The 23,129-nt window shown below is 40.7% G+C and overlaps 4 protein-coding genes across 4 annotated transcripts in view; 1 reads left to right on the forward strand and 3 right to left on the reverse strand.

Moving 5' to 3' along the window:
• The window catches only part of ccdc97 (coiled-coil domain containing 97), a 2,904-nt gene extending 563 nt beyond the window's left edge, over positions 1-2,341 (forward strand). The window contains exons 1-7 of the mRNA XM_068337149.1: positions 1-152; positions 228-404; positions 604-763; positions 913-1,001; positions 1,109-1,280; positions 1,407-1,530; positions 1,799-2,341. The exon at positions 1-152 is cut by the window's left edge and continues 563 nt beyond it. Coding sequence (XP_068193250.1) covers positions 6-152; positions 228-404; positions 604-763; positions 913-1,001; positions 1,109-1,280; positions 1,407-1,530; positions 1,799-1,925 — 996 coding nt within the window. The 5' untranslated portion in view covers positions 1-5 and the 3' untranslated portion in view covers positions 1,926-2,341. The remainder of the gene's footprint in view (positions 153-227; positions 405-603; positions 764-912; positions 1,002-1,108; positions 1,281-1,406; positions 1,531-1,798) is intronic.
• Positions 2,342-4,425: 2,084 nt separating this feature from the next.
• Positions 4,426-12,206, reverse strand: znf598 (zinc finger protein 598). The gene is made up of 12 exons (XM_068336483.1): positions 11,947-12,206; positions 11,127-11,239; positions 10,723-10,852; positions 8,999-9,210; positions 8,661-8,878; positions 8,153-8,243; positions 7,857-8,029; positions 7,291-7,363; positions 6,321-7,201; positions 5,896-6,046; positions 5,653-5,800; positions 4,426-5,468 (listed from the first exon to the last, which is right to left on the reverse strand). Exons 1-12 carry the CDS (start codon positions 12,118-12,120, stop codon positions 5,094-5,096), a joined length of 2,739 nt encoding a protein of 912 aa, XP_068192584.1. The 5' UTR covers positions 12,121-12,206; the 3' UTR covers positions 4,426-5,093.
• A 294-nt stretch (positions 12,207-12,500) lies between these two features.
• Positions 12,501-18,635, reverse strand: slc25a17 (solute carrier family 25 member 17). Its single transcript, XM_068337154.1, has 10 exons — positions 18,481-18,635; positions 18,036-18,096; positions 17,888-17,954; positions 17,367-17,518; positions 17,159-17,275; positions 16,878-17,026; positions 15,322-15,417; positions 14,774-14,859; positions 13,708-13,864; positions 12,501-13,011 (listed from the first exon to the last, which is right to left on the reverse strand). The coding sequence occupies exons 1-9, from the start codon at positions 18,535-18,537 to the stop codon at positions 13,711-13,713; spliced, it is 939 nt and encodes a 312-aa protein (XP_068193255.1). The 5' UTR covers positions 18,538-18,635; the 3' UTR covers positions 12,501-13,011; positions 13,708-13,710.
• A 1,628-nt stretch (positions 18,636-20,263) lies between these two features.
• Positions 20,264-22,890, reverse strand: rpusd1 (RNA pseudouridine synthase domain containing 1). Its single transcript, XM_068337240.1, has 6 exons — positions 22,748-22,890; positions 22,174-22,392; positions 21,960-22,083; positions 21,702-21,804; positions 21,352-21,453; positions 20,264-21,176 (listed from the first exon to the last, which is right to left on the reverse strand). Exons 2-6 carry the CDS (start codon positions 22,362-22,364, stop codon positions 20,770-20,772), a joined length of 927 nt encoding a protein of 308 aa, XP_068193341.1. The 5' UTR covers positions 22,365-22,392; positions 22,748-22,890; the 3' UTR covers positions 20,264-20,769.
• Positions 22,891-23,129: the final 239 nt, after the last annotated feature.

A 23,129-nucleotide genomic window follows, 5' to 3' on the forward strand; every position in this document is an offset into this window, starting at 1 on the left:
AAACCATGTGGGGTGAAATTGAGCCTCGCGTTAAACCGAATTTCTATGATAGAGAGGAAAAGAGCAAGTCGCCAGAAAAAGTGGTGACACAGTCCCCGATATATCACCGAAAGAGCATCCCAGAAACCAAACAGCCGCGACAAGACACCCCGGTGAGATCAGCGTATCCGATCGTTCATCTACTGGTCGTTACTTAGATAGCTGATTGTAATTTGTTTGTGGTACAGAACGTGAGTAAAGCTGAGTCTGCTTGTGTAAATAACATGGTGGAAGCCATCGCCATGAGTGCTGGCCCAGTTCGGAGCCAGCAGATTGGAGACCCAGACATGACCCTGGAGGAGCGCAGAGAGGAGCTGCTGCAGCAGTACAAGAGCAGACCGCTGGTGTTTCTGGAGCGGTACTACGTATGTGCACATATCCCAGGGTGTTTGCGTGTTTATTTGCACACATTTATCAAGTGCAAGACCATTTTTATCATGACGTACACATGATCATATTTAAACAAGTGTATCTGCCTTTATATTTTTGCTGAATAAATGACATGATGAGTGAACACAGTCCAAAGTGAAAACTATTATGTGGCCTTATTTTTCCCAACCCAAGGCCTGGCTCAGACCCGAGGACCTGTCAGCATTCGCTCATGTCTGCTCAGATCCGAGGGCTCAGCACTACAGCAAAGTGATCCAGAGACGAGCTGCAGCGAGCACTAACAGGACCAGGGTTCGAAACCAGCGCTATGCCGCCCTCAGAGCCCTGCAGAAAGGTAGGGGATCCATCCCTTTCAACAATGATGATCATAAAGATTTATGTAAATTCTCACTCTACCCCTGTAAATGACATCAAATATCATAGAAATTTATTTTAAGTTCTTTTACATCTTTTCTTGTCTCCCATCTTTTTTTGTCTTTCCAGAGGGTCAGTATTTCAGTGAGGAACAGATGCGACTGAGGGAGCCCCTGCTGTATGAACAATACATTGGCCAGTATTTAACTGATGAGGAGGTAAGTTCATGTTCCTGTGCTGATATGTAATCTGTTAAAAATTAACAGTTCCATTTTTTGAACTCTTTGAGTTTGTATTTTCAATTAATTTCTCAATGACCATGTAGGTGCTGGAGCGCTCTCAGGGAGCTAATGTAATGGGGGAACCTGAGGCTGGAACGGGAGGTCTCGCTCACCTCCTCCTCAACACTTACCAGGAGCATCTCATCCAGGATCGCCTACAAGCAGAGCAGGAGAGAGAGGAAGGAGCACAGGAGGAGGAGGATGAAGAAGAGGATGGTAAGAGAGGGAGTAGGTGGTTTGTCTTTGTGGGTTGCAAAGCAAGAAAAGTTTGTCTCTTCTGCTTTTTCTTTCCATCCCTCTCTTTCTCTGATTCCTTATCATATGTCTTCCAATCTACCATAGAGTATTCTGTGCAGCAGCAGGGGGTGGAGCCCACCCCAGAGGAGAAGGCTCTGCTCAGGGAGGAGTTCATCAGTCAGATGCACCAGCGCTTCCTCGATGGGAAAGACAAAGATTTCAACTACAGGTCAGCAACACCATCTATGGGCTTCCACATTATTAAACACTGACAGTAATTAGCTTAGAGGGTAATTCATTGGTTTTCAGTAAATATCCTGAGCAGAACCTTTGGAGCTTTAAAGAAGTAATTAGGACTAACTTATGTTCTAGGGTTGTTCATTACATAACAGGACAACATGGTTGATGACAAACCGTGAAATGAAGCATTCTCTTCAGGAAAAGTCACTGCTGGAACCAAACTTCACGTGATGTGTTTATTTGTTTATCCACTACAGTGAAGTGGATGAGAACCCGGACTATGACAACTTGGACATCGTCAGCAGAGACGCAGAGGATAAATATTTTGATGAAGATGATGAAGAGGTAGAAAATGAAGAGGAGGAAGAAAATATGACAGAATAAGTGTAGTACTTAAGTGTTTACATTTACTGCTTTCATTAAACTGTAAATGCCCAAATTAAGGGTGTGGTCTGTTCTCTTTGGTTCCACATGAACGTACCTATACCTGATATTCTTCTGTGTTGTCTTTGGATTTGACTCATCTCAATGTCAATGATCCTGTTAAAATTAAAATTAAAATTTGTTTTCAGTGTTACATCAAGGACCCAGAGAGTTGCTTCTCTTAAGGTTTCTTCTGAACTTTTCTGTTGCCTTACTGCATTATTCCTAAATGCCCCTCTGTATAAATGCTATCTTGAATTTCAGACATCAGACGTCTGATTGAAGTCAGACCATTACCTTCAACGATCTGTTTTATTACATTTAGAAACATTTGCGATTTGAGAGTGTTTAAAAAATTATTAAAGTTTGTGTCCATCTTTGTGTTGTGGGATCCTTCCTTCAGACCGCAGAGCTTTGGGTCGGTTTATGGTTAGAATTCGCTGGTGTGAGATAGGGAGTCTCAAAGCTTCTCCCTTCACACCAACCCAGTGGATCAGATAACCTTTCTCCTAGTGAAAGGCGCTTCTCTGTTGAAAATGTGCAAATGTTCAGTCTGCAACTTAGTTCTGGATATCACCAGTCAAGCTCTTTGTGTCTGGGTTATTTCTGTCAGTATGGTAGCTTTGGAACGAGGAGCAAAAAATCATGCTCTGTGATCGCATTTTAAGATGAAAATAATCTAAAATTCAATTCTGCATTCACCTGTGGTCCAGATTCACTGTGTAGATCAGGGGTCACCAAATGGCGGGCCCCGTGACCACTCTGATAAATTCAAGAGAGTAAATTTTCTTGGGAGCATTTTTTCTGACGGTCGCGGCTAAAGACAGCGGGCGCTGCTCCTCCCGTTAATACGGTAATAGCGCCACTCAGTACAGCCAATCAGATTGTTTGTTTACCTGTTTGTCATCGCACCAGGAAGTGAGACAGCTCGCTGCTGTTACCGCTGAGTTTACCACTACAGGAGAACAGAGGGGAGACGGTGAAGACAGAAGAGCTCCAAACGAAGGGAGGTTAATGAGGAAAACCGCTGGTTAACGATGAGTGGACGGAGAAATTTGTTTATTTCTCCGTCAGGCAGTTCAAAGCCATTTTACCTCATATAGCCTGAGCCGGTAGCACTAATTAATAACATGAAGCGCCACTACGAAACAAAGCACAGAGCTTTTGCGAAGAATTATCTCCTGAAGTCTGAGCTGAGGACAAAATAGCAGAGCAAAATGCAAACGAGTGTTCACTAAAGGCATTGTGGATGTTGGAGCAACAGAAAACGTCTTTTAGTGATGGGAAAGTTCTAAATAAGTGCTTAAAAGCTGTTGTTGCGACATTATCTGAGGGAAAACAGATGAGATGTGTGGCAAAAACTTTCAATGTCGGCTTCAACAGCAACCAGAAAATCAGAAATATTAACAGCTTGATGCAGATATTCAGAGAGCACCATGCATATCTGTGGCCACTGAGGGGTCTACAGATGTTACTGGTAATGTCCAGCTTTTGTGTGTGTCAGGTTCCTTCACAAAGACAAGGAGCTCTGCTGGTGTAACACCACTAACACAAGAGGAGGGGGCATGTATGTAGCAATAAGATGCTGACAAAGGGACATAGATCTGAAGCAGGTGGTCTCTGTCACCACAGATGACAGAGACCACCACCCTCTTTTTTTCCACCACCTTGTCATGGTGGGAAAAGAGGGGGGCTGTGCCAAACAGTGGGAGCTTTCCAAAACAGTCAAGGTGTGCTCTGTGCATACCTTGTGCACAAGTAACCTTGTTCACAAGTAAATTACTGGCAGGCCACATGCCCCTTTCTCTCATGAAAAAAGTTCTGTTTGCATTTTTCCCCTGAAAAAGGGGAAAAATGCTTTCTGAAGATGTTAGGGGTTTTTTAACATGAAGTTTAGCCTTCAGTTCTTTAGGCTGGGACATCTTAAATTTACGAGGAAAAAGGATTACTCAGATTTTTGCACTTTATTTTTAATTCTGAGATTTGTGTGTTCTTCAATCTAACAAAGATTTGAAATTTATTCGCCTGGGTCTACTTTTTTATTTATGGTGAGGTAAAAGAGCTAGTTGTGCACTCACTTAAACATATCCTGCATTGAAAATTGATAATGATAAGGGGCCGGCTGTACGACACAAACTGGACTTGTGTTCGGACCTTTTACTAAGAAATTTTTATAACCGGACCTCAGTGACTTAATTGAATACCCCTGGTGTAGATCATGAAATGATGCCCAGACTCTCAAACTAGCACGCATAAGACAACGTGAAATCTGACATTTCTGCTGCATTTGGTGAACCTAGGTGGTTTTTTTGGATGCTATGTAGAAGAGAACCACCAGTCACCTATGTTAATAAGTGTTAAGTTTTATGACACTTGTATGTAAAGCTATACTGCAGTGTGAGTGTGTGTGTGGGGGGGGGATGCAGTCTTTTGGAAAAAAACAACCAAAAAAACAGTGCCTCATTTCATTATTTCCGCATGATACCAGTCTATAGATGTAACTCTGAAGAAAAAACAAGGACACTTCATTTTGTTCCAATTCAGTTGGTCATTGAACAAACTAAGTGAAAAGACAAAGTTGAAACAATGTATTCCAAAATATTCTCACCGTTTTCTTCCAACCACTCTGGCATAGTTTAAATATGATTTATTTCTGAACCGAACATAATTGCATTTATTTTGTAATTTCACCAATTATACAGACTTTGTCCAAAACCATTTTGTCATAATGTGAAAACAAAAAATCTAACTCAATATCATTTCTGTACGAGGGAGCAATGTGTTCAGGTAAAGCCTCAGCATGTCTCTCCTGTTTAAAATAAATTCTGGGTTCTGGTTCGACCAGTGCCAGCTGGATACCTCCTAAAGTGGTGTAAGTGGAAATGTGAGTGAAACTCTGAGTGACACCATTTACACACATCCAACATAATGAAAATCAAAGACAAAGCAACCTCATAAACCATCTTTAAATCCTGACATGTCATAAGATGTTATTCCTGAAGTCCAAACTGGGTCGTGCTCATACAGGAAACTTTTTCCATACCAGCTGCCGGAGGGGTTTGAAGGGCCAGTGGTAACTGAACATCTGTCCCACTTCAGCAATAGAAACAGTGAAACAACTACAGACCATTAGCTGATTATACGGCTAATGGACTGTAGGGAAGGAAATTCATCATTCTCCCCGATGTGCAATGTCTTGTGGGAGTTGAAGTCTTTGTGGGCCAGTACCTGTCTGCAAGTGGGGCACACCTGACAGTCCAGCTCTGCTGCAGCGTGAGCTGCAGTGATTGGAGTCTGCCAAACATTCTTCTTGTTCTTGTTTTTCTTTCCTCCTCCAGAACCCGACTGCTTCTCTATGACTTTGCTGTCTTTGTGGGCCATCAGGAGCTCCTGCTGCTTGCCAGTGTCCGGCAAGAGAGCCAGTAGCTCGTTGAAGATCCGGTTGAAGTTTTCTCCAAGCAGGTCCTTACAGCTGCCGTGGTACTGGGCTGCTGATATCACACTCTAGGAAACAGAGAAGGCAAGAAATCAGTTCAAAGTCAGAACTCTGCTTTTAAAGATATCTTTGTTTGCACATAGTTTTGAGTACTTGTTTCTATTTCAAAAATACCAATTATTGATGTACACCCATCTATGATGAAAAAACAAACATTCCGGTTCATACTTCTGATTATTACATAGTGAATACCTGTCTGAACTGTGCAGAGTAGTTTTTAAACTCGTTGAACCTTGACTCGTCATTGTCAAGGTATCTTCTAATGGACAAGATCAGCTCCAAGTTCCTCTGATTGAAGTCCTCTGGCACCAAATATGTGTTGGTTGAAACCTCGGGGGGGCTGGCAAATTGAAAAAAGAAACACACATTCACTTAGTGTTGGACAAATACATCCACGTGACTCCGTCTAAACATCCTGAAAGGAGAGCGCCTCACAGGTTGACCGCAGAAGAAGCAGGATCCACCACGTTGCTGTTTAGAGGGATTCCCGTGAATCCTGGGGGAGGCTTTGGAGTGGCTGACAGTCCATATCCAGGGGGAGGCGGAGGCCTTGTGGAGGCCTTCCCTGGGAAGCAGCTCTTGAAGCCTGAGGGACAAACATGACAAAACAGTGCTCCAAAGTCTATTAACAGCAATAACCCTAAAAAACAGAAATTTCAGAATTTCTTCTCAGGTGGCTTTTAGAGCAGCTAGACAGCTGGAAATTCAGCAGTCACCCCCCCCCCAATGCATGAACTTTCATGAACCTTAATACTGATAAAAATATAAATAAATGACTGCGGCAAAGTGGACACTCATTTGGGAACATCCCTCAGGAATTATCTGATCATTACATTTAGGGAATGGGCAGATCGGTGTACCTGGTGGTGGTGTCTTGGTCTGGAGGGCAGGGAATTCCTCTTCTTTTTCAAGAAGAGCATCTATGTTTGGATGGGGTGCCACGGCGACTGCCTCCTTAATAACAGGTGATGACTTCTCAGGGTAACCATTAGCTAATGCACTCGTCAGCGCTGCGGTCACAGCTCCAGACACGGCGTTGTTCCAAGTCTTGTGCGGAACATTCTCCTTCTGCGCCGCCGTTTCCGCCAAGGTCGCGTTCACACTTTGCGTCATCCCTAAAACTGAAGATGTGGATGTAGAGGGAGCAGCCATGTTCTTTTGCCTTTTGTTCTTCTTGCTAGTTTTTAAAGTCGGTGGATCAGGGTTGGGGATCTGGTCTGGAGAGTTGGAGGTTAAAGGAAGTGGTTTGCTGCTGCTTCCTTTAACAGTGAGCAGAGAGGAGATATCCAACATTGTGGGCACCGAGCGGAACTCTTGCTGTGTCAGCCCTCCGCTCTCATCATCAGAAGGAGGGGACCGGGAAGAAACTGCCCTCCCTTTTTCCCTCACTTTGTTTTTCCTGCGTGAAGACGTAAGGCTTGAGGATGAGAGGGCCATAGGGACAGAGGTCAAAGAGGAGAGAGGAGGGGGTTGTTTGGTGGGAGGAGGTGGCTGGGCGGAGGGTTTAACTACAGCACCATTGTTGGCCCAGGCGGAGTTGATGCGTGGCGCCGTTCTCAAAGGCTGTATTTTTGATACGAGAGCAGGGAAATCCTCTTCTTTGACAGGGAGCACTTTCTTTGGTTGGGCAGAGTAAGCCGGGGTCATGGGTGATAAAACAGTAACATCCGACAGGCTGGGAAAGTCATCTTCTTTTAAAGTTGTATGGGACGTTGTTACCTCCATTGGAGCTGGTTTTACACTGGAGGAAGGCAAACAAAAAATCGAAATCAAAAAGAGAAAACCATGGTGTGTTAAGAGTTTTAGTTTGAGCTCTATTAAAAACGTTACATGGATGTGGCAGCCGTGGCCCCTAAAGCTGGGAGGTCATCTTGTTCTGGATCAGGGCTCTTCATTGTTCTTACTGTGAACGAGGAGGCAACAGGAAAACATCAGCACAAAAAATCCTGCTTCCCCAACACTTACATCAGCATTTGCAGCTTAATTACTTGGAATTGATGAATACAGTGCGCCCTCATTCCTTGCGGGTAATGCGTTCCAGGAACCACACGTGATTAACGAATTCCACGATAGAGCGACAAACTATTTTATTTTTTACGGTAATTTAAATGTTTTTGACCCTCCCCATAATGATATTAAACCACCTTCGACCTGTATTACCTTTTCTCACACTCTTGCCATCTGTTTAAAGCACTTTTGTGTCTCACGTAAGTCCAAGACTCACGGAACGTAGCACACTTCCAGACGCCGTCAGCCAATAGAATGTGCGTACGGTATCACGTGACTACCTACCAAAAATCCGCAATGAAGCAAAGTCGCGAGCGTTGATGCGCGAATGCATGAGGGCGCACTTTATACCAACTACCAAGCAACTTTTTAACCTTTCTTTTCTTCACCTGGAGGTCTGATGGGACCAACCCCATTCTTGTTTTCTTCTTGATCCGTTCTCTCCACCCTGTCCTCTCGGCCATGTTTGGCAACACTCCTTTCAGACGCCACTCGTCTCTCCTGTCTGTGCTCAGCCATGGAGGCCCTCATAGCAGCCGCTACCTCTCTGTCCTCATCCTCTCTGTTGGACAGTTGATTGGTTGTTCAAACGAGTGAAAATTAACTGCCGACAACTTTGATAATCGATTAATCAATTCAGTCATTTCTCAAGAACATTTACAAGAAAATTAGTCAGCAGACTCACCGGGAGTACCTCCAGCTCTTCTGTGCCCTCTGAGGCCTCCCTCCTCTGACTGATCGACTCATTTCATCATAGTCCTCATTTGCCATCAGACCTAAGGACACACACACGTTTTGAATTTTGTTCTCAAATAGCTGAAGTTAATTTTTCCTCATTTCAGCTTGATTACGATAAGATTTAACACGCTCAGAATCACCATAATATGAACACAAGGCTTTGTGAAGACAGGTGACCCTCAGTCATACTGACATTCTCGAAGGCTATGTGCGAACTGCATGTCATGAACCAATCTTTTCTCTTTCAGGTGCAGTACAAACACACACACCACTACCTCTTATGATTGCTATGACGACAAATTTGATAGTCACATGTATTTTTACATGTACGTTTAGATTACCTCTTTATTTCTCTCAACTGTAATGTTTTTCTATACTTGGTTATGTTGTCCATTTTAGCTTTACTTGACTAAAAAAACCTTGACATGAACACAGAATGATAAAATCTCACCAACCCTCATTTCTTCCTTGTTGTCTTGGGGCGTAGTTAAAGTGTAGTTCGATTTGGCGGTTATGTCGAGCCTCTGCCCGGTTCTTGCTGTGTGCTGCAACCTTGTGGGCCTTGAAGTCGATCTCAGAGCGGAATGCATGGGTGAACTGTTCTGTGGCACAGCTGCCTTCCTCACACAGATAGTGACTCTCTCTGAAGTGCTGCCTCAGGCACTGATAATCACTGGGATCAGGTTTGAAAAAATAAAAATGCGGTTTTGTTTTAATTTGGAAAATCAATTTCTTTTAAGCAGTTAGAAAACTGATCCATGGTTTTAATGGAATATGAAATGGATCCACATACCTGTAGTATTCTTGAGAACCATCTGCATCACAGAAATGACAGAAGAAGTGGTCCCTACGGAGATGTTTCAGCAGCTCATCATTATCCAAGTAACGGTCATCACAAAACTTGCAGAGCGGGTGTCCTCTGTGACTGGTGTCATCTGGGTCTCCATACGCTCGGTGGCGTGCTAGTTCCTTACGGTCGTACCATTTACGCTCATGTGAGAAGATCTGGTTGGAATAAAAAGAATAACAGTTAAACCACTGAGCAATAGTTTGTGATCTTAATCTTCTGAAATACTTATTTTAGACATGTTTCAGCTAACTTGATACCGACCATTGAGGAATGAGAAACAAAATATTTATAAGATAAAACTGTACTGTTCGAGCATCATTTCAAAGTATTTGTTTCAGTAAAGTTTCATTATTTGGAGGATTTGAAGTTAGGAATATTAAGTGGCATAAATAGATCAAAATCCTTTAATAAATTCACAGTGCAGATGACAATGCAGAGGTAAACACAACTATTACTAGAAAAAAAAAGATCGACAATATTTACCAATGATCCTGAAATGTCCATGTAAAGATTTTTTTTTTCATTTCTCCTTCAATCAGCAAAAAGATGACCAAGTGCATCACTATTACCAGAATACCCAATAAATGCTGTGCTAATTTACACTTCATTAAGTGTAAATTTACACTTCATTAAAAATGTTTGAAAATGGCATTAGATTCTGCAAAATGCTGCAGTCTACGGTCCAAAATAAGAACTTTTTTTATATTTTTCCCTTTTAAAGACAGTGTTTATCCATGAATTAACTAGTTTTTTTAGACACTTTAACAATTACACATGCTATATTGTCAAAAGATATCAACATGCTCTTTAAAGTCTCAATGATATCCCTCCATGCAAAAATCCATGCTTCTAACATTGATGATGTTGAATGGTTTTTCAACTGTTTCATACTAATACTATACTTAACGTGTCCAAAATTGGTGTAGAGCTCCCACTATCGAAGTGATTCTGTTGTACTGACATGCTGTCATTTTTTTAAATCATGAAAACCTGGCATCTGAACAGGGGTGTGTACACTTTTTATATCCACTGTACAGTACATGTGCAGTGTTCTCGTTTGCGCCTTTGATGATGCACGTTGTCTGATGATCGTGCGTCCCTGGGACGCAAGCTTTAAATACTTAAAATAAAAAATAAAAAATTGTGCTACCTTTTTCCGCAATATTGGAAATTTTCTTTACTTCCATTCTACAAAAATAGTCACAATTGATCTATTTCTCCACTTAAATTTCAAACCCAGAAATCAGCATTGCGTTTTGATCTTGCGCAAGTTTCTCTTCACAAGACTCATCTGTTTGTTTCAGCCTTATTAAAATTGACCAGGGGTGGCAATGGGTAGCGCTGTCGTCACACAGCAAAGCAATTCCGGGTTTGCATCCCACTCTGTGCGAAGTTTGCAGGGATGCACTACTTTCTTGAGCTAAAATAAATTCTGCATATGTATTTGTGTGTGTGTCACGGCACTGTACTATATCATAGTATTATTCAAACACACCTATTGTGTCCATCCATGGCATTTCACCACTGTTCTTAACAACCATCATCTGATATACTGTACACTAGCACGTGTACTAGTGAAGACTATCCTTTAGGTGAGCCTTGAACTGACTCTGACTCTGAGGATTAACTGACATGCTAATGAACCAATTGGTTAACTGTGAGCATACCTTGAGATGCGTGGTGCAGAGTTTACAACAGAAGAGTTTGTGCTGCCTCCTCATGTGTTGCTGCAGATCCTCAAACTTAGAGAAGACCTTAGTCTCTGAACAATGTAGGCACTCTGACATCAGCAGACGCCTGACGACAGATACACAAGGACAATTATTAACCAACATGAATTGCTCCAGCGTATGAATCTATCTTTCTATTTGCTTCACTATATACATACCAAAAGTGTGACAGAAACACAACAGCTGTTAAACCACAAGTGTTGCCTCAATTGTTTTGGGTTTTTCCTTAACTCTGTCCAATTACTATGGTTTCTTAATCCTAAGGTATTGTAAGAGTTAACCCTATTTAACAATATATGGACAACACATTATGAAGACTGGAGAGTTAAACAGAACTGTACCTGTACTGAGAATGGATCTTCTCGTTGCTAAAATAGATATCATGCTTCTTCTCACAGTGGAACTGTTGGTATGGCAGACCTGAGAAGGTCACACGTTTCTCCACAAACACCACCTAATAACACAATTTAATCAGGATGCAAAACAATAATTTCTTTTTCAATTTTCTGACCCCCTTGGCTAAGCAGAGAAACATAAGGAAAAACATCATTTATATATCAGTTAGTTGTCTAATAATTATGGGAATGCATTCTTATAAAGCATAGACCCTGACAATAGCAACATCCGGCTGTAATGGTACTTGAAAATGCTTTTTTAATTTCACAAAGTCTAACTAATCCTACCAAACCATAACACCATAATCATGTAAACTTGCTCATACTGGAGTGCTCGGAGGTGATTGCCGGTGCTTTAGAACCTTAATATACACTGACAATTCATTCACTACAGGACGAGATAACGGGATAAAGCCTATTGAATCGGAATAGTCAACTATCTCTTCCGTACGCCAGCCTGTTAGCTAAATCTAATTGACTTCAGGTTGAGCTAACAGGCTAACACACCCGAAAGACTTGCTAGAGCTGCCAGAGCTTATTTGGCTAAGCTAATGACAGGGAGAAACATGAAATCTGGGTAGTTTTTAGAGAACCTTGTACACTATGCTTTACCCAAATCACAATTTTTCATTAGCTACGAAACTATATGAAGTTTTATCAGTCAAATATATAAGCTTGTTATCCATTAAAAAGCTGAAAGAATAGTGCGGCCTAGCTAACACCATCACGAGCCATCCACGGACCACAGTGCTGAACGGAACCCCACCTTATCGAGCTCCTCTCGGCACACAGCGCAGTACTTTTGGTCGCACAACACCCTCATCTTGGTGGAGCACCTGTAGCAAACCGGGTGGTCACATTTTCCTAGGGCGAAAATGTCGACCTCTTCACAGCATAGGACACAGTGCTTCTCAGTTTCCTTAGTGGTTGTTGAAGCCATAGTGTTCGAAAGGCACAAATTAACTTTGATACTATTTGTTATTCCGGGTGATCCAAATGCTGCTGGTGCGCTTACGTAATGTCAAAGTGAGCTTCAGTCACGTCATCCCGGTCATACTTCGGAGTCACACGTGGTACAGAGAAAATGAAGCCACGTGAGGTTTGCCTTCACAATCCAGTTTGGTTTTCTTTTAAAACAAGTATTTTTTAGCGTTTTCAGTTGTTTTAACATCTTGTTCCAGGATTGAGTACATACATGTTGGTGTATATTTCTATGGCTCTGTTTTATGTAATTTTTTTTTTTTTAAATTGGAAAGCACTTTGGTCAGTGTTTTGACTGGTGTAAACGGCCATACAAATAAATCAGATTGATGTGTACAGAACATTCTCTTAATTTTTAATGATACTGTGACTGTAGGTAAGGAAATCCCAAAATCCATTACAGTTTTACATCAACAAACATTCTTCAGCCATTGCATTATCTGTCAGTGCGGTATTCCTCCCCCTACCCACCAACCAAGCACAATCAGTTTATCTGATTTTCAGACATTACTCTAGGTATTGTAGCACTTCCCAACATTTCCAGTCATTTGTTGCCATTGTCCCAACACTGTTGTATAATGAAGTGCAAGCACCAAATTCAAGACAAGTATATAACTTTCAAAAAACTATGACACTGTGGTCATCATTCTGTTGTTGGGTTGTACATACATGGAGTCTTTTGCTTTACAGTATGGAAGCTTAAGGTTCCACAGCATTGCTGAAAGTAAACAAATAGTTCCTGTTGTGTCAAGCTGACATTAACCATCAGGATGCCCAGGCGGTCTGATGGGAGACTGGTTGTGGGCCTCCTTCAGTCACTCAGTGGACAAGTAGATAGACTGAGGTGATCCTGAGGGTTAAGAATGAGAGCAATGAGTCTGTGGAAGAAATTGGTTTTGTTTCTGCACTGTATTTTTACCAAATGTATTTCTTGTTTTTAGAGAACGCCAGATGATGTCTTGAGATAAGTAAATAATTATAAATAGGATTATGAAGTTAGGGGGTGGCAGTGGGTAGCGCTGTCATGTTTGTCAATGTCTCTTTGTGGCTCCACAGTGCACTGGTGTTGCACCTGGAGTTTCCCCCGTCTCACACCCTTAGTGAGCTGGGATAGGCTCCAGCTCCCCACGACCCGCAACAGCGGATGAAGCAGTTGAAAAAAATTAATTATGAAGCTAGGGCAACTGTGGCTGCTGTTCTAACACAACAAGAGGTTTTCAGGAGACAGATTGTCCCCACAGCCCTTGCAGTACTAACCTAAGTATTTGTGTGAATAAATACAAAATAAAGACATAGATAACAATCAAGAATAACTTCTTCAAACTGCTTCATAATGACATGAAGAGTAATTAAGTGACAATACCATGCAGGATTAACAAACTACATAGTACATAGTATGAAAAATACATAGACTAAATAATCTGAACTTTCTATTACATAAGATAGATAGATAGATAGATATATACTTTAATGATCCCAAGGGAAATTCAGGAAAGTATCTTTTATGTACAAAATTCATATATGAACACGCTGTGAAGTGTCTTACCAGCTAGCGTTTTTTGTGGTGTTGAACACTCAATCCCATGACTCTGAAGGTGCAGCTGGCAATCTTCTCATAGAGAAGGAACATGAGGGCAGCCGTCAGTACCGTCTGGAGCAGCTTGGTCTCCAAGCCTTTGAATAGGCCCAACATGCCATACTTTCTATAGAAGAAAAGCAGGATCAAATGTAAATATATACTAATATGTGAAACAGCAGTTTGTCAAAATTGAGTAATGCTTTCAGAATTTCATTTATTTTCTTTGTGTGCACACATATTGGACTAGGAGAAGCGAACAGGTATTTGTGAACGTGTCCTTAAGTGTATTGAAATGGGAACTTTCGGACTCATCATGCAAGCTCACATCCCAAAAACCATGCAGGAGATTTGGGAGATAAATGTAAAAATGTTTTTGCGTGACCCCGGAAAATCTAATTTGTAAGTCAACTTACTTTTTCTTTTGTTTGTTTGTTTGTTGTTTTATCATGATCAGTGCAGGATTGTATTTTAAATGATCTGCAGTGATGCAATTTCTGTGGTAACATTAGCTTTCAGCATTTGCACGAGATAACATGATGCAAGTTAAAAAGCAGATGATAGAGTTGGGTTCCGCAGTTATTCAGAAAAATATCTAGTCATGCTAACAAAACAAGTAACTGTACTTGTTAAAAATAGCGTAAGGTACTGTTTGTAACCTGCTTAAAGAGATCACAGTGAGATAGTTATAAATGGATGGTTAGGTATTGTGCTATTCATCTGTCACCATCCAGATTACCACACTGTTCTACCACTGACAATAGAATGACGCAGTGAATGTAGTCATTTAAGGTTCCACTATAAAAAAAAACAGGTCTGAGTTAGAACCACAAAAGATGTGATATTGGTTTGAGCATATGAATGTCTCTTATTTCGTACAGTTGGCTCATGTATCGCGTGACTGTGCAGACGACTGATCTCTCTTTGCTAAGGGCACAAAAGCAAAACTATTCTGGTTTTGACATGCCATAACCAGTTTTTACACAGGACAATTTTTCTGACTGCTGCAAGTTCTTTGAGTCACACATGCACTCACCTCACTCTGCTGACCAACAGAGACTTGATAGTCCTGAGACTGGACAGTAGTTTTGACTTTTCTTTTGAGTCGCTGACTTGACCAAACTGTGGTATTTGTTAGGAAAAAAAACAACAACCAATTTGTTCATTAACGTTTCATTTTTTTAAAAATGATTCAATGGTAAAGTCTTTTGCACTGCATGAAGGAATTTATGTGTCACCCATGTCTATTTGTTTATTGGTGTGCTTGTTAGAATTACACAAGAGTACCACGAATCAAAATGAAAAGATGGGGCCAGGAGAGAACCCGTTAAAGTTTGATGCAGAATCGGTGAAGTGCCATTCGCAAGATTTATATAGAGAAGTTCAATATTAATGGATACTAATTACTAATGGATAGGATGCTTTTCAATACATGGTACCATTTTGTCAAACTATTAACTGATTTCCATGAAACGTGAAAGAGTGGAAAAGAACCAAGCAAGCTATACAGACGTGTAGGGGTTTGGAAATCTAAATAACTGGCAGCTATGTATATAAAAGAGGCACATAGATGCAAAAACCTACCCTAAGAACAGACTGTATAATCTGCAGTGGGTATGTAGTGATGGTGGCAATAACTTTGGCAACAGCACCCATGATGAAGACCTCAATAGATGACAGCTTGGAAAGGGAAAAAGGAGAAATTGTTACACTTTTGCAACATGGCATAATATCACGGGAAAAGTAGCAGCAGCCAAACGGTCTTCTCTGGTATGGAGGATTTACACAGGATTCAAAATGTCCACAGTAACAGGTGAGATGAACACTGACATCTATGTCATTGCCGTTGTAGTTCATCTCACCATTGGTCACTAAACATCCTACCTTGACCTTTTTAACTTATCCCCCAACTGCTCTACCCCTGTATACATACAGTGCAGCATGTCTCTATATTTCACCATTGTTTGACCAAACACCCATTTTTTCCCCTTGTGTTATTTTAGTCCATCAATAAAGACCTTATTACATCCCACTTCAAAGCTGTGTATTGTATTTGTCAGTACGTCCGTTAGTCCATTCGTCTGTCCGTCCACCAAATATATTCGCAACCGTTGCAAATAGAAAGATGAAACAAAAAGCACATTACGTGGGCGATAAAGGGGATGAAAATGAGATGATGACCTTGACCTTGAGAAAACTAGGTCAAGGTCAAATTTTAACTTTGCACACTCAGGAACTGGATAAGATAGAATGATGAAGGACAAGGCCAGAGTAAGTAAGACCATAGATCAAAGCTAGTGCTTTGATCTATGAAAGTAGGTCAGAGCACTAGCTCTGATCTTTGAGCTCTGCAAGTAGGTCAGGTAAAAATTTTAATTCAGAGGTGTCGCGGGATGTTTCAGTCTTTGACTGCCTTGGCTCTAGTTCACTCTGGGTCCTTGATAGTGTTAATCTCTTCTCAAGGCAGTGTACAAACTATAACTCATTGTTTTTCAGTCCCACCACTTGCAGTTGAATCAAACCCTCATAGGTTCCTCCTCTACCTCAGTCTGATCAACTTGCCTTGGACTGGCAGAGAAAAAAAAATCTCGAGAACAGGCTTACCATGTGACTGCATTTCACATGTCTGTTCATCCAGATAATGGGATGATCTAAAGAATTCTTTATATACATGAGTTTTGCTTAATTACAAGCGCAGATGTGTGTTTATCATACTATAGTACTGTCCCTGTTTTCGATAAGTCTAAATCAAATTTATCTTAAATTACTAGAGCACCTGTAGAATTTTTTTTAAAAAGCACAAGGCTATTACTTTTTGACACTTTGGGTGAAATAAACCAAATCCCCCAATGTAAGAACAGTCAATTTTCTATGTTATCTTAAAATTCTCATACCAGCTGTGCTTGGAGTTGAACTCATAAATATAACTATTTTAAATGAAGCTACATTCGTATGCTGTTGAGCTTCAACAAAGTAAATACATAATAATCAACAAATAAGAAAGGCATATTTTATACATCAACTAAGAAAACATTGACAATGGTTCCCTATGTCTTTTAACTTCAATTATTTCAAGTTTCCAACTGATACTTCAGTAATGGTCTTTGCTTGACTTTTCCTCATCTCTACTCTTCACTAACCTCTCTGGGAATTCCTCTCCTTAGCTGCCTCTTCAGTCCCTCATAAATCATGAATTGGATGGCGGGGTTAAGCACCAGCAGCAGGGAGGGTAAAGTCCCGTTCCACAGAGCTCCCAACCCCTCATTGCGGATGATCTGAATAAATGCATCTGCAAATACAATAAATCAGCTATTACTGAAAAACGGAACTTTAAAGTTTATAACTAAAGAGTACTCCAATACTGGAGCAAAAATCCTTTACATTACATAAGTGTGAGCATAATGAGACTACGATCATTTACCCCGAATGCCATTGTAGGTGGTAACTCGAATGTCTGAACTATGAAAGTTGGAACCTTGAAGCTTCAGCCTGGTGTTGACAACCCACAAAGGAGTGGTAACCAGCACATTTACAACACCTGAAGACTCAGAGGCAGATGACAGTTAGGACCATAACACAACTTGAGTCGCTAAGACAAGACTTTTATCATACGAGTTTGTGACATTTACCTGCAGCAAAGCCTGCAATTAAATCAGTGCTGGGTGATGACTGCTTTCCCCTCAGCCAGCTGGCCTTCAGACTATGGAAGCAGTAGAAGTAGACAAAATTGGAGCAGCAAAGGCTGCAGATAACTGGGAACCAACCTCTGTAAAGGGCTAATCTGCAATGGAGGACAGCAAACAGAGAAAACAACCAGTTTCAGTTCAGCTGGGCTTGTCTGCATGCTAATTTGAATCAGACACAAAGATTTACATGTAGGATCTGAGAAACATTTGAACATAGTACAAAAAACAATCAGGATGTTCTTTGAAAAAACAGTAACATCTTTTAACATCTTTGTATTGTATTGCTTGCACGAATGTCACAAATCATTGCATTCTGCTTTTAAAATTTATATATATTATGGAAAGACTGTCAGAACAGTGTATAAACTGTATATAAACATATGAACTGACAAAGCTAACATATATACAACCAAGACAAATGAAACACAATTAAATCCAATCTGGTCTATATTTTTTCCACTTACAGTCCTTCCTCTTTGATAATTTCTTTCAGAATAACCGGAGTTGATCTGGCCTTCCTATTTTCATCCACTGAAGACAAATAAAGACACATTCTCTTCAGTAATCACATGACAACGTTAATTCTAACCAAAAATAACACTTCTGTCTTACCTTGAAGCCTCAATCTGGCAGTATCCAGAGGGAAGAACACGGTCATGGCAGTCACGCCTCCCTAAAAGGTGACAAGTTCGATGCCCGTTTGATTAATAAGTAAAGGAAATTTTTTGCCACACATTAATGTAAAAAGATAAAAGGAACAAACGTTCATAAATCATGAACCAGGTCTTCCTTGAATGATGGATCTGGAGCTTCTAGAGCGTTTTACTTCATCTCAGAAGCTTATTAGTACTGGAATGTGATTAATTCCAAAAATGCCTTTTGCCATTTGGTATGGAATTAATTTCACAGCTAAATTCCATTCGATGGAGAATACGATTTCTTTGAGGAAAGCTGACAATTTGAATGAAATAAATCTTTCGTAAAAATCTGTTTTATCTGATCAGTGTTGTAAATAAACCGTCTTGTCCCTAAATAATTCCACTCGGACCGGACTTACCGCTGCTCCTGACACGGCGTGCACCAAAGTCTCGTAAGACAAAACGTCGAAGCTCATTTTAAAGGATTTGCACTTCCAACCTCATGCGACAAAACATCGCGTTAAAAACGTTCCCCGTTTTCCTAAACTGAAGTCCGCCGTGTCGTCCGCTTCCTTGTAACTGATCTGCAGACGTTTCTCCACGGAGAACGGGGCATTATGGGTAATGTAGTTCTCGTGACGGTCCTCTCCAGGTTGTGTCCTTTAATAATTTGAATTCTTATGCAAATTCTACAACAGTAACGTACTGTACTAACCTGGCCAGCTCTTGTGTAATAAACTACACCGATTAAGTGATGTTCTCAGCAAAGACACTGCAAAGATTACTATTAAACTTGAAGAGAGGCTTAATATTACAGTATTTTTATTTCCTCGGGAAATACTGAAAGACCGTCGATGGACAAAACCTGGCATGTATAAGGGCTTGTCAACGAATCCCTGCAATTCGGTGTGCAACAAAGCAAATTTCAGTTTATTTAAAGGAATAGGAAAATCAAGGATCCAGGTGTATAATTTGAATTACATAATTAAACAAAATTTTTGGTGGCATTATTTTTTTATGATCAATGGGGACCTTGCCCAAACAATATATATATATATATATATATATATATATATATATATATATATCACAAATTAACAGTGTCTTGTATGGAGCTTACTGATAAATGTTTGCATTGATCAATTTTCAAAACAAGATAACAACTTTCTTTCAGTCATTGCTTCATTGAAACTTGAGCTTTGCATCTTCAAGTGTTTTGTTTTATTCCTTGATACCAGAAGTACATCCAGAAGCCCCATTGTCGGGAAAAATTCATCCACAAATAGCTTTAGACAGTGGAGGGAACTGGTGGAAAGAACAGTTTACTCTTCTTTATAACACTTAATGAATCGCATTTACTTAAAACCTGGATGTTTGCTTGAAAATCTAGCATCATCCTGAACAGAGTTCTTGCTGACTAAAGTAAAATATGAGTTTTTATTTTTTTAAAAACTTTTTAACAAAACGTTACTTAACTGCAGTTTCTATTTGTTATAATCACATATTGTTCATTCAAATTGAAATTGCAATTATTCCAATCAGCGACCTTTGGTCCTCTGCCTCGTTTGTCTGACTGGTATCTTGTCACTTAACTTTTGACTACACAGCTGTTGTGAAATTGCTCAGTTGTCTTAAGCAGTGTTTTCATCAGAAAGTCAACGAACCAGCAGTAGAACATGTTTGTTTAACCTGCTTTCATTAACATACCACTTATCTCAGTCCAAAGACAAGAGTGTGCGTGTCCAGGGCATGGTTCATTTGTAGACATCTAAGATGACATAGAAATTACAGTTTTTCCTTTGAATGATGAGGTTTCAAGCTGAGAAGCTATTACCAAATAACAGAAAGCTTGTCGTAAATACTGTATGTTATTCATTCATTCATTCATATGTCTAAGTGTAAAAATATACAGAGTAGGAGAGCAGCATGGATTTAAATGCAACTTTAGGGGTAAATAAGATGGAGCATGCACGCTCAAAATGTCCCCTATAGGTAAACAACTATCTCCCCACCTATATACACTGTATTTGAAAAAGCTCACTTGAAAACCTCACTGTGTCACGCTTTTTAACTCCTCCCACTAACTGTCAATCAAGTGTCTAACCAATCACGGCGCATCTGCCAGAAAGAATCACGTGAACAAGAGCTCCTGAGAGCATCGTGGAATTAAATAAACAGCGGTCACCACAAAAAATACTCTATTTTCTGTTTAATGTCCATTTACATATAATGCAAACACACTGTACACAAGACAACAAAGGTACACAAGAAAACAAACATTTTGGCCGGCGTCTACCCGGAAGATCAGGCCGCTAGCCGAGTTAGCTCTGGTGTTCACATTTGTCTATGTCTCTCACTTACAGCGCTGTTTTGGCTTCATCAAACAGTTTACAGTTTATATTCTTTTGATTGTGACAGACCTCACGCTGTCGTGTGGGGAACCCCGATGCTTTATTCACCAGGACCAAACTCACAAAGCCGGCATCTATCTGAATGGCCGGACCGTAACGCCGAATGGGCCTTCGTCTTAACGTTCGTCCGTCCCACACACACGGAGCCGTTACGGCTTTGTCAGACACAGCGGTTTGTTTTCTTGTGATGGTGAAGAAGAAAAAAAGAAAACAAACGTCTGATATTATTGTTTCATCGTGGAATTTCCACGGGTTCCCGCTAGTAATAAATAATAAATTAAGATACATAATAAAACATTAGTCTCCAGCCCATTCACTTAGCCACCGCTGACACTGCCTCCTCTGCTCCTCACTCTCCTCTGCAGTCCTCTGTTCCCTGCTTCTGTTATCCTTCTCCTTCCTCATCCTCTCTCTGATCTCTTCTTCACTCCTCCTCTCCTCCTTTGCCCTGTGCTCCAGCAGGGCACTCACAGTCCCTTCCAGCGTTTGTAACAAGCGCTGTGGGAGCCACTTGGGATCTTTTGTGGGAAGAAAGGGGTCTCCAGCAAAGACGAGCAGGGGCTGAGGTTCCAGAGGAATGTGTAGGAGGTGAGCATGCAGCATCATGCGGTAGGGAGCATCATCCACACCACCACTGTAGGTGAAGTCCCCAACGATTGGGTGGCCTACAGCACTGCAGTGGACCCTTAACTGGTGGGTTCTTCCTAGGGGCATTGGGGAACACAAAAAAAAGGATCCACTTTATTTGGAAATACAAATGTTTTTTCAAGCCCTGTAATAACTTAATAATCATAATAATAATGACTTTGTATCTAAACAGGGGGAAAGAAACAAATCCACAATTTCTATGATTTAAAAAAAGCAAATAAATGCTGTTACCAGTGAGCGGCTGCAGCAACACCTTGGTGACAGGGTCTCCATCATACAAACCATGCTCCAATACTGTCAGCTCCGTTTTGCTAAGCTTGGGGTTCTCACAACCTGACAGAAAAAGAAAAGCAGAGGAAAATTAATTTGTCTGCAATTATCTTCATTAATTTTGTCTCCACAAATGCTGCCCTTCCCATGTGTTTGGTTGGGCAGAATATGAAAAAAAGGCATTGAACTCAATAATGATACAAACAAGTTTTTTTTCCACTTCCATTTTTTATGAATTGTAGTAAAAATCTAAAAAAAAAAATCTATGAACATAAAAGGCTTATTATTCCCTCAAATGTTGATAAATGTACCTTCTGTCCCCTCAATGCACATCATGTGTGTCTTTCCTTCTGAAGAGTTCTTTCCAATGGAGAAGTCCAACGTTTGTGTCTCATCTTCCACCCAGCCACGTACCTGGGGAAAAGTTTTTATTAACTAATATTTCTTTGCAGATGCCATATCACAATACCTGTGTGTGTGTGTGTGTGTGTGTGTGTGTGTGTGTGTGTGTGTGTGTGTGTGTGTGTGTGTGTGTGTGTGCGCGCGCATTAAGAGATTGTGCTACATACAAGTGCAAGGTAGGCTTTGGTCACAGTTCGGTCCTTGAAGCAGCGATTTACCCGGCTGGCAGCTGTCTTATTGAGGCTGACACACAGAGCTCCACTTGTGGAGAAATCCAACTGATGACAAAACCTGATGGTAATTGGAACATTTGATGAAACTATTACTCTTCATGAGCACGATGAGTGTTGTGAACTATTAAGTCATTACTGTGACTCTGACCTGAATCCATAGTAGGTGCTGGGGTCTGCTAGCTGAGGAAAGTGGTGTCGAAGCTGTGCCTGGACAGTAAGCTTCTCGTACCACATCTTACTGTCAATGCGGATGTCCCAGTGTTTGTCTACCACAATATAGTCATCGCTCTGGTACAGAACACGCAGGCTCTCCAGGCTGGCAGGCACTGCGGTCATCATGTGCTCTCCTGACACAACTCATAGAGGCCTGCAGAGACAGGGTATTTGTGTTGGTATTTACCCACAATTTTTATCATGACTACATCAGGCAGTGTTGCAATGAATCTGTGTTTAAGCAGATGTATAAATGACAAGATGTCATAAAAACAAGCTAAGTGGGTCTCAGACCACAAAAGACATGGACTATCCAACATGCTATGTTGTACCCAAAACCCATGCAATTTTTTTTTTAAAGGAAATACAATGTTACGGTCAGGTAGCAGCATTGGTTAGCATGGTGGCACTCTTAGTTTGCTAGCAATACATGATAATATATGATTGGCAGCTAATAAGTTAGCGTCACATTGCTACATCTGATCGATTAATATGAGCGATTGACGAACCAAAGCTGATGCGTGAAACACATATTTTTGACACGCCAAAGGCTGGCGTACATCTGCGACGAAATGTAAATTAAATCCCCAAACGATGACCTGGGGTCTTCTTTTATTTCTTCTTCTTCTTCTCGTGTTTCTTCTTCTTGTATTTCCTCTTCTTTTTCTTCTTCTGTGTCAATGACGGATTGCTATACCATTTTTAATGTATATACCGCCATCTACTGTACCGGCATCGGCATAACATGATCCCTAATATACTGTGTTGGTATACTGTGCAGTAAAGTATAAAGAAATAGTCCCCACTTACATTTTAACACACGATATTACTGTACCCAGTGTCATACGATGACACAGTATTTCTAAATTTAACATGAAGTTACGATCAAAA

Source organism: Antennarius striatus, chromosome 16 (genome assembly GCF_040054535.1).
Source record: "Antennarius striatus isolate MH-2024 chromosome 16, ASM4005453v1, whole genome shotgun sequence".
Taxonomy (NCBI): Eukaryota; Metazoa; Chordata; class Actinopteri; order Lophiiformes; family Antennariidae; genus Antennarius; species Antennarius striatus.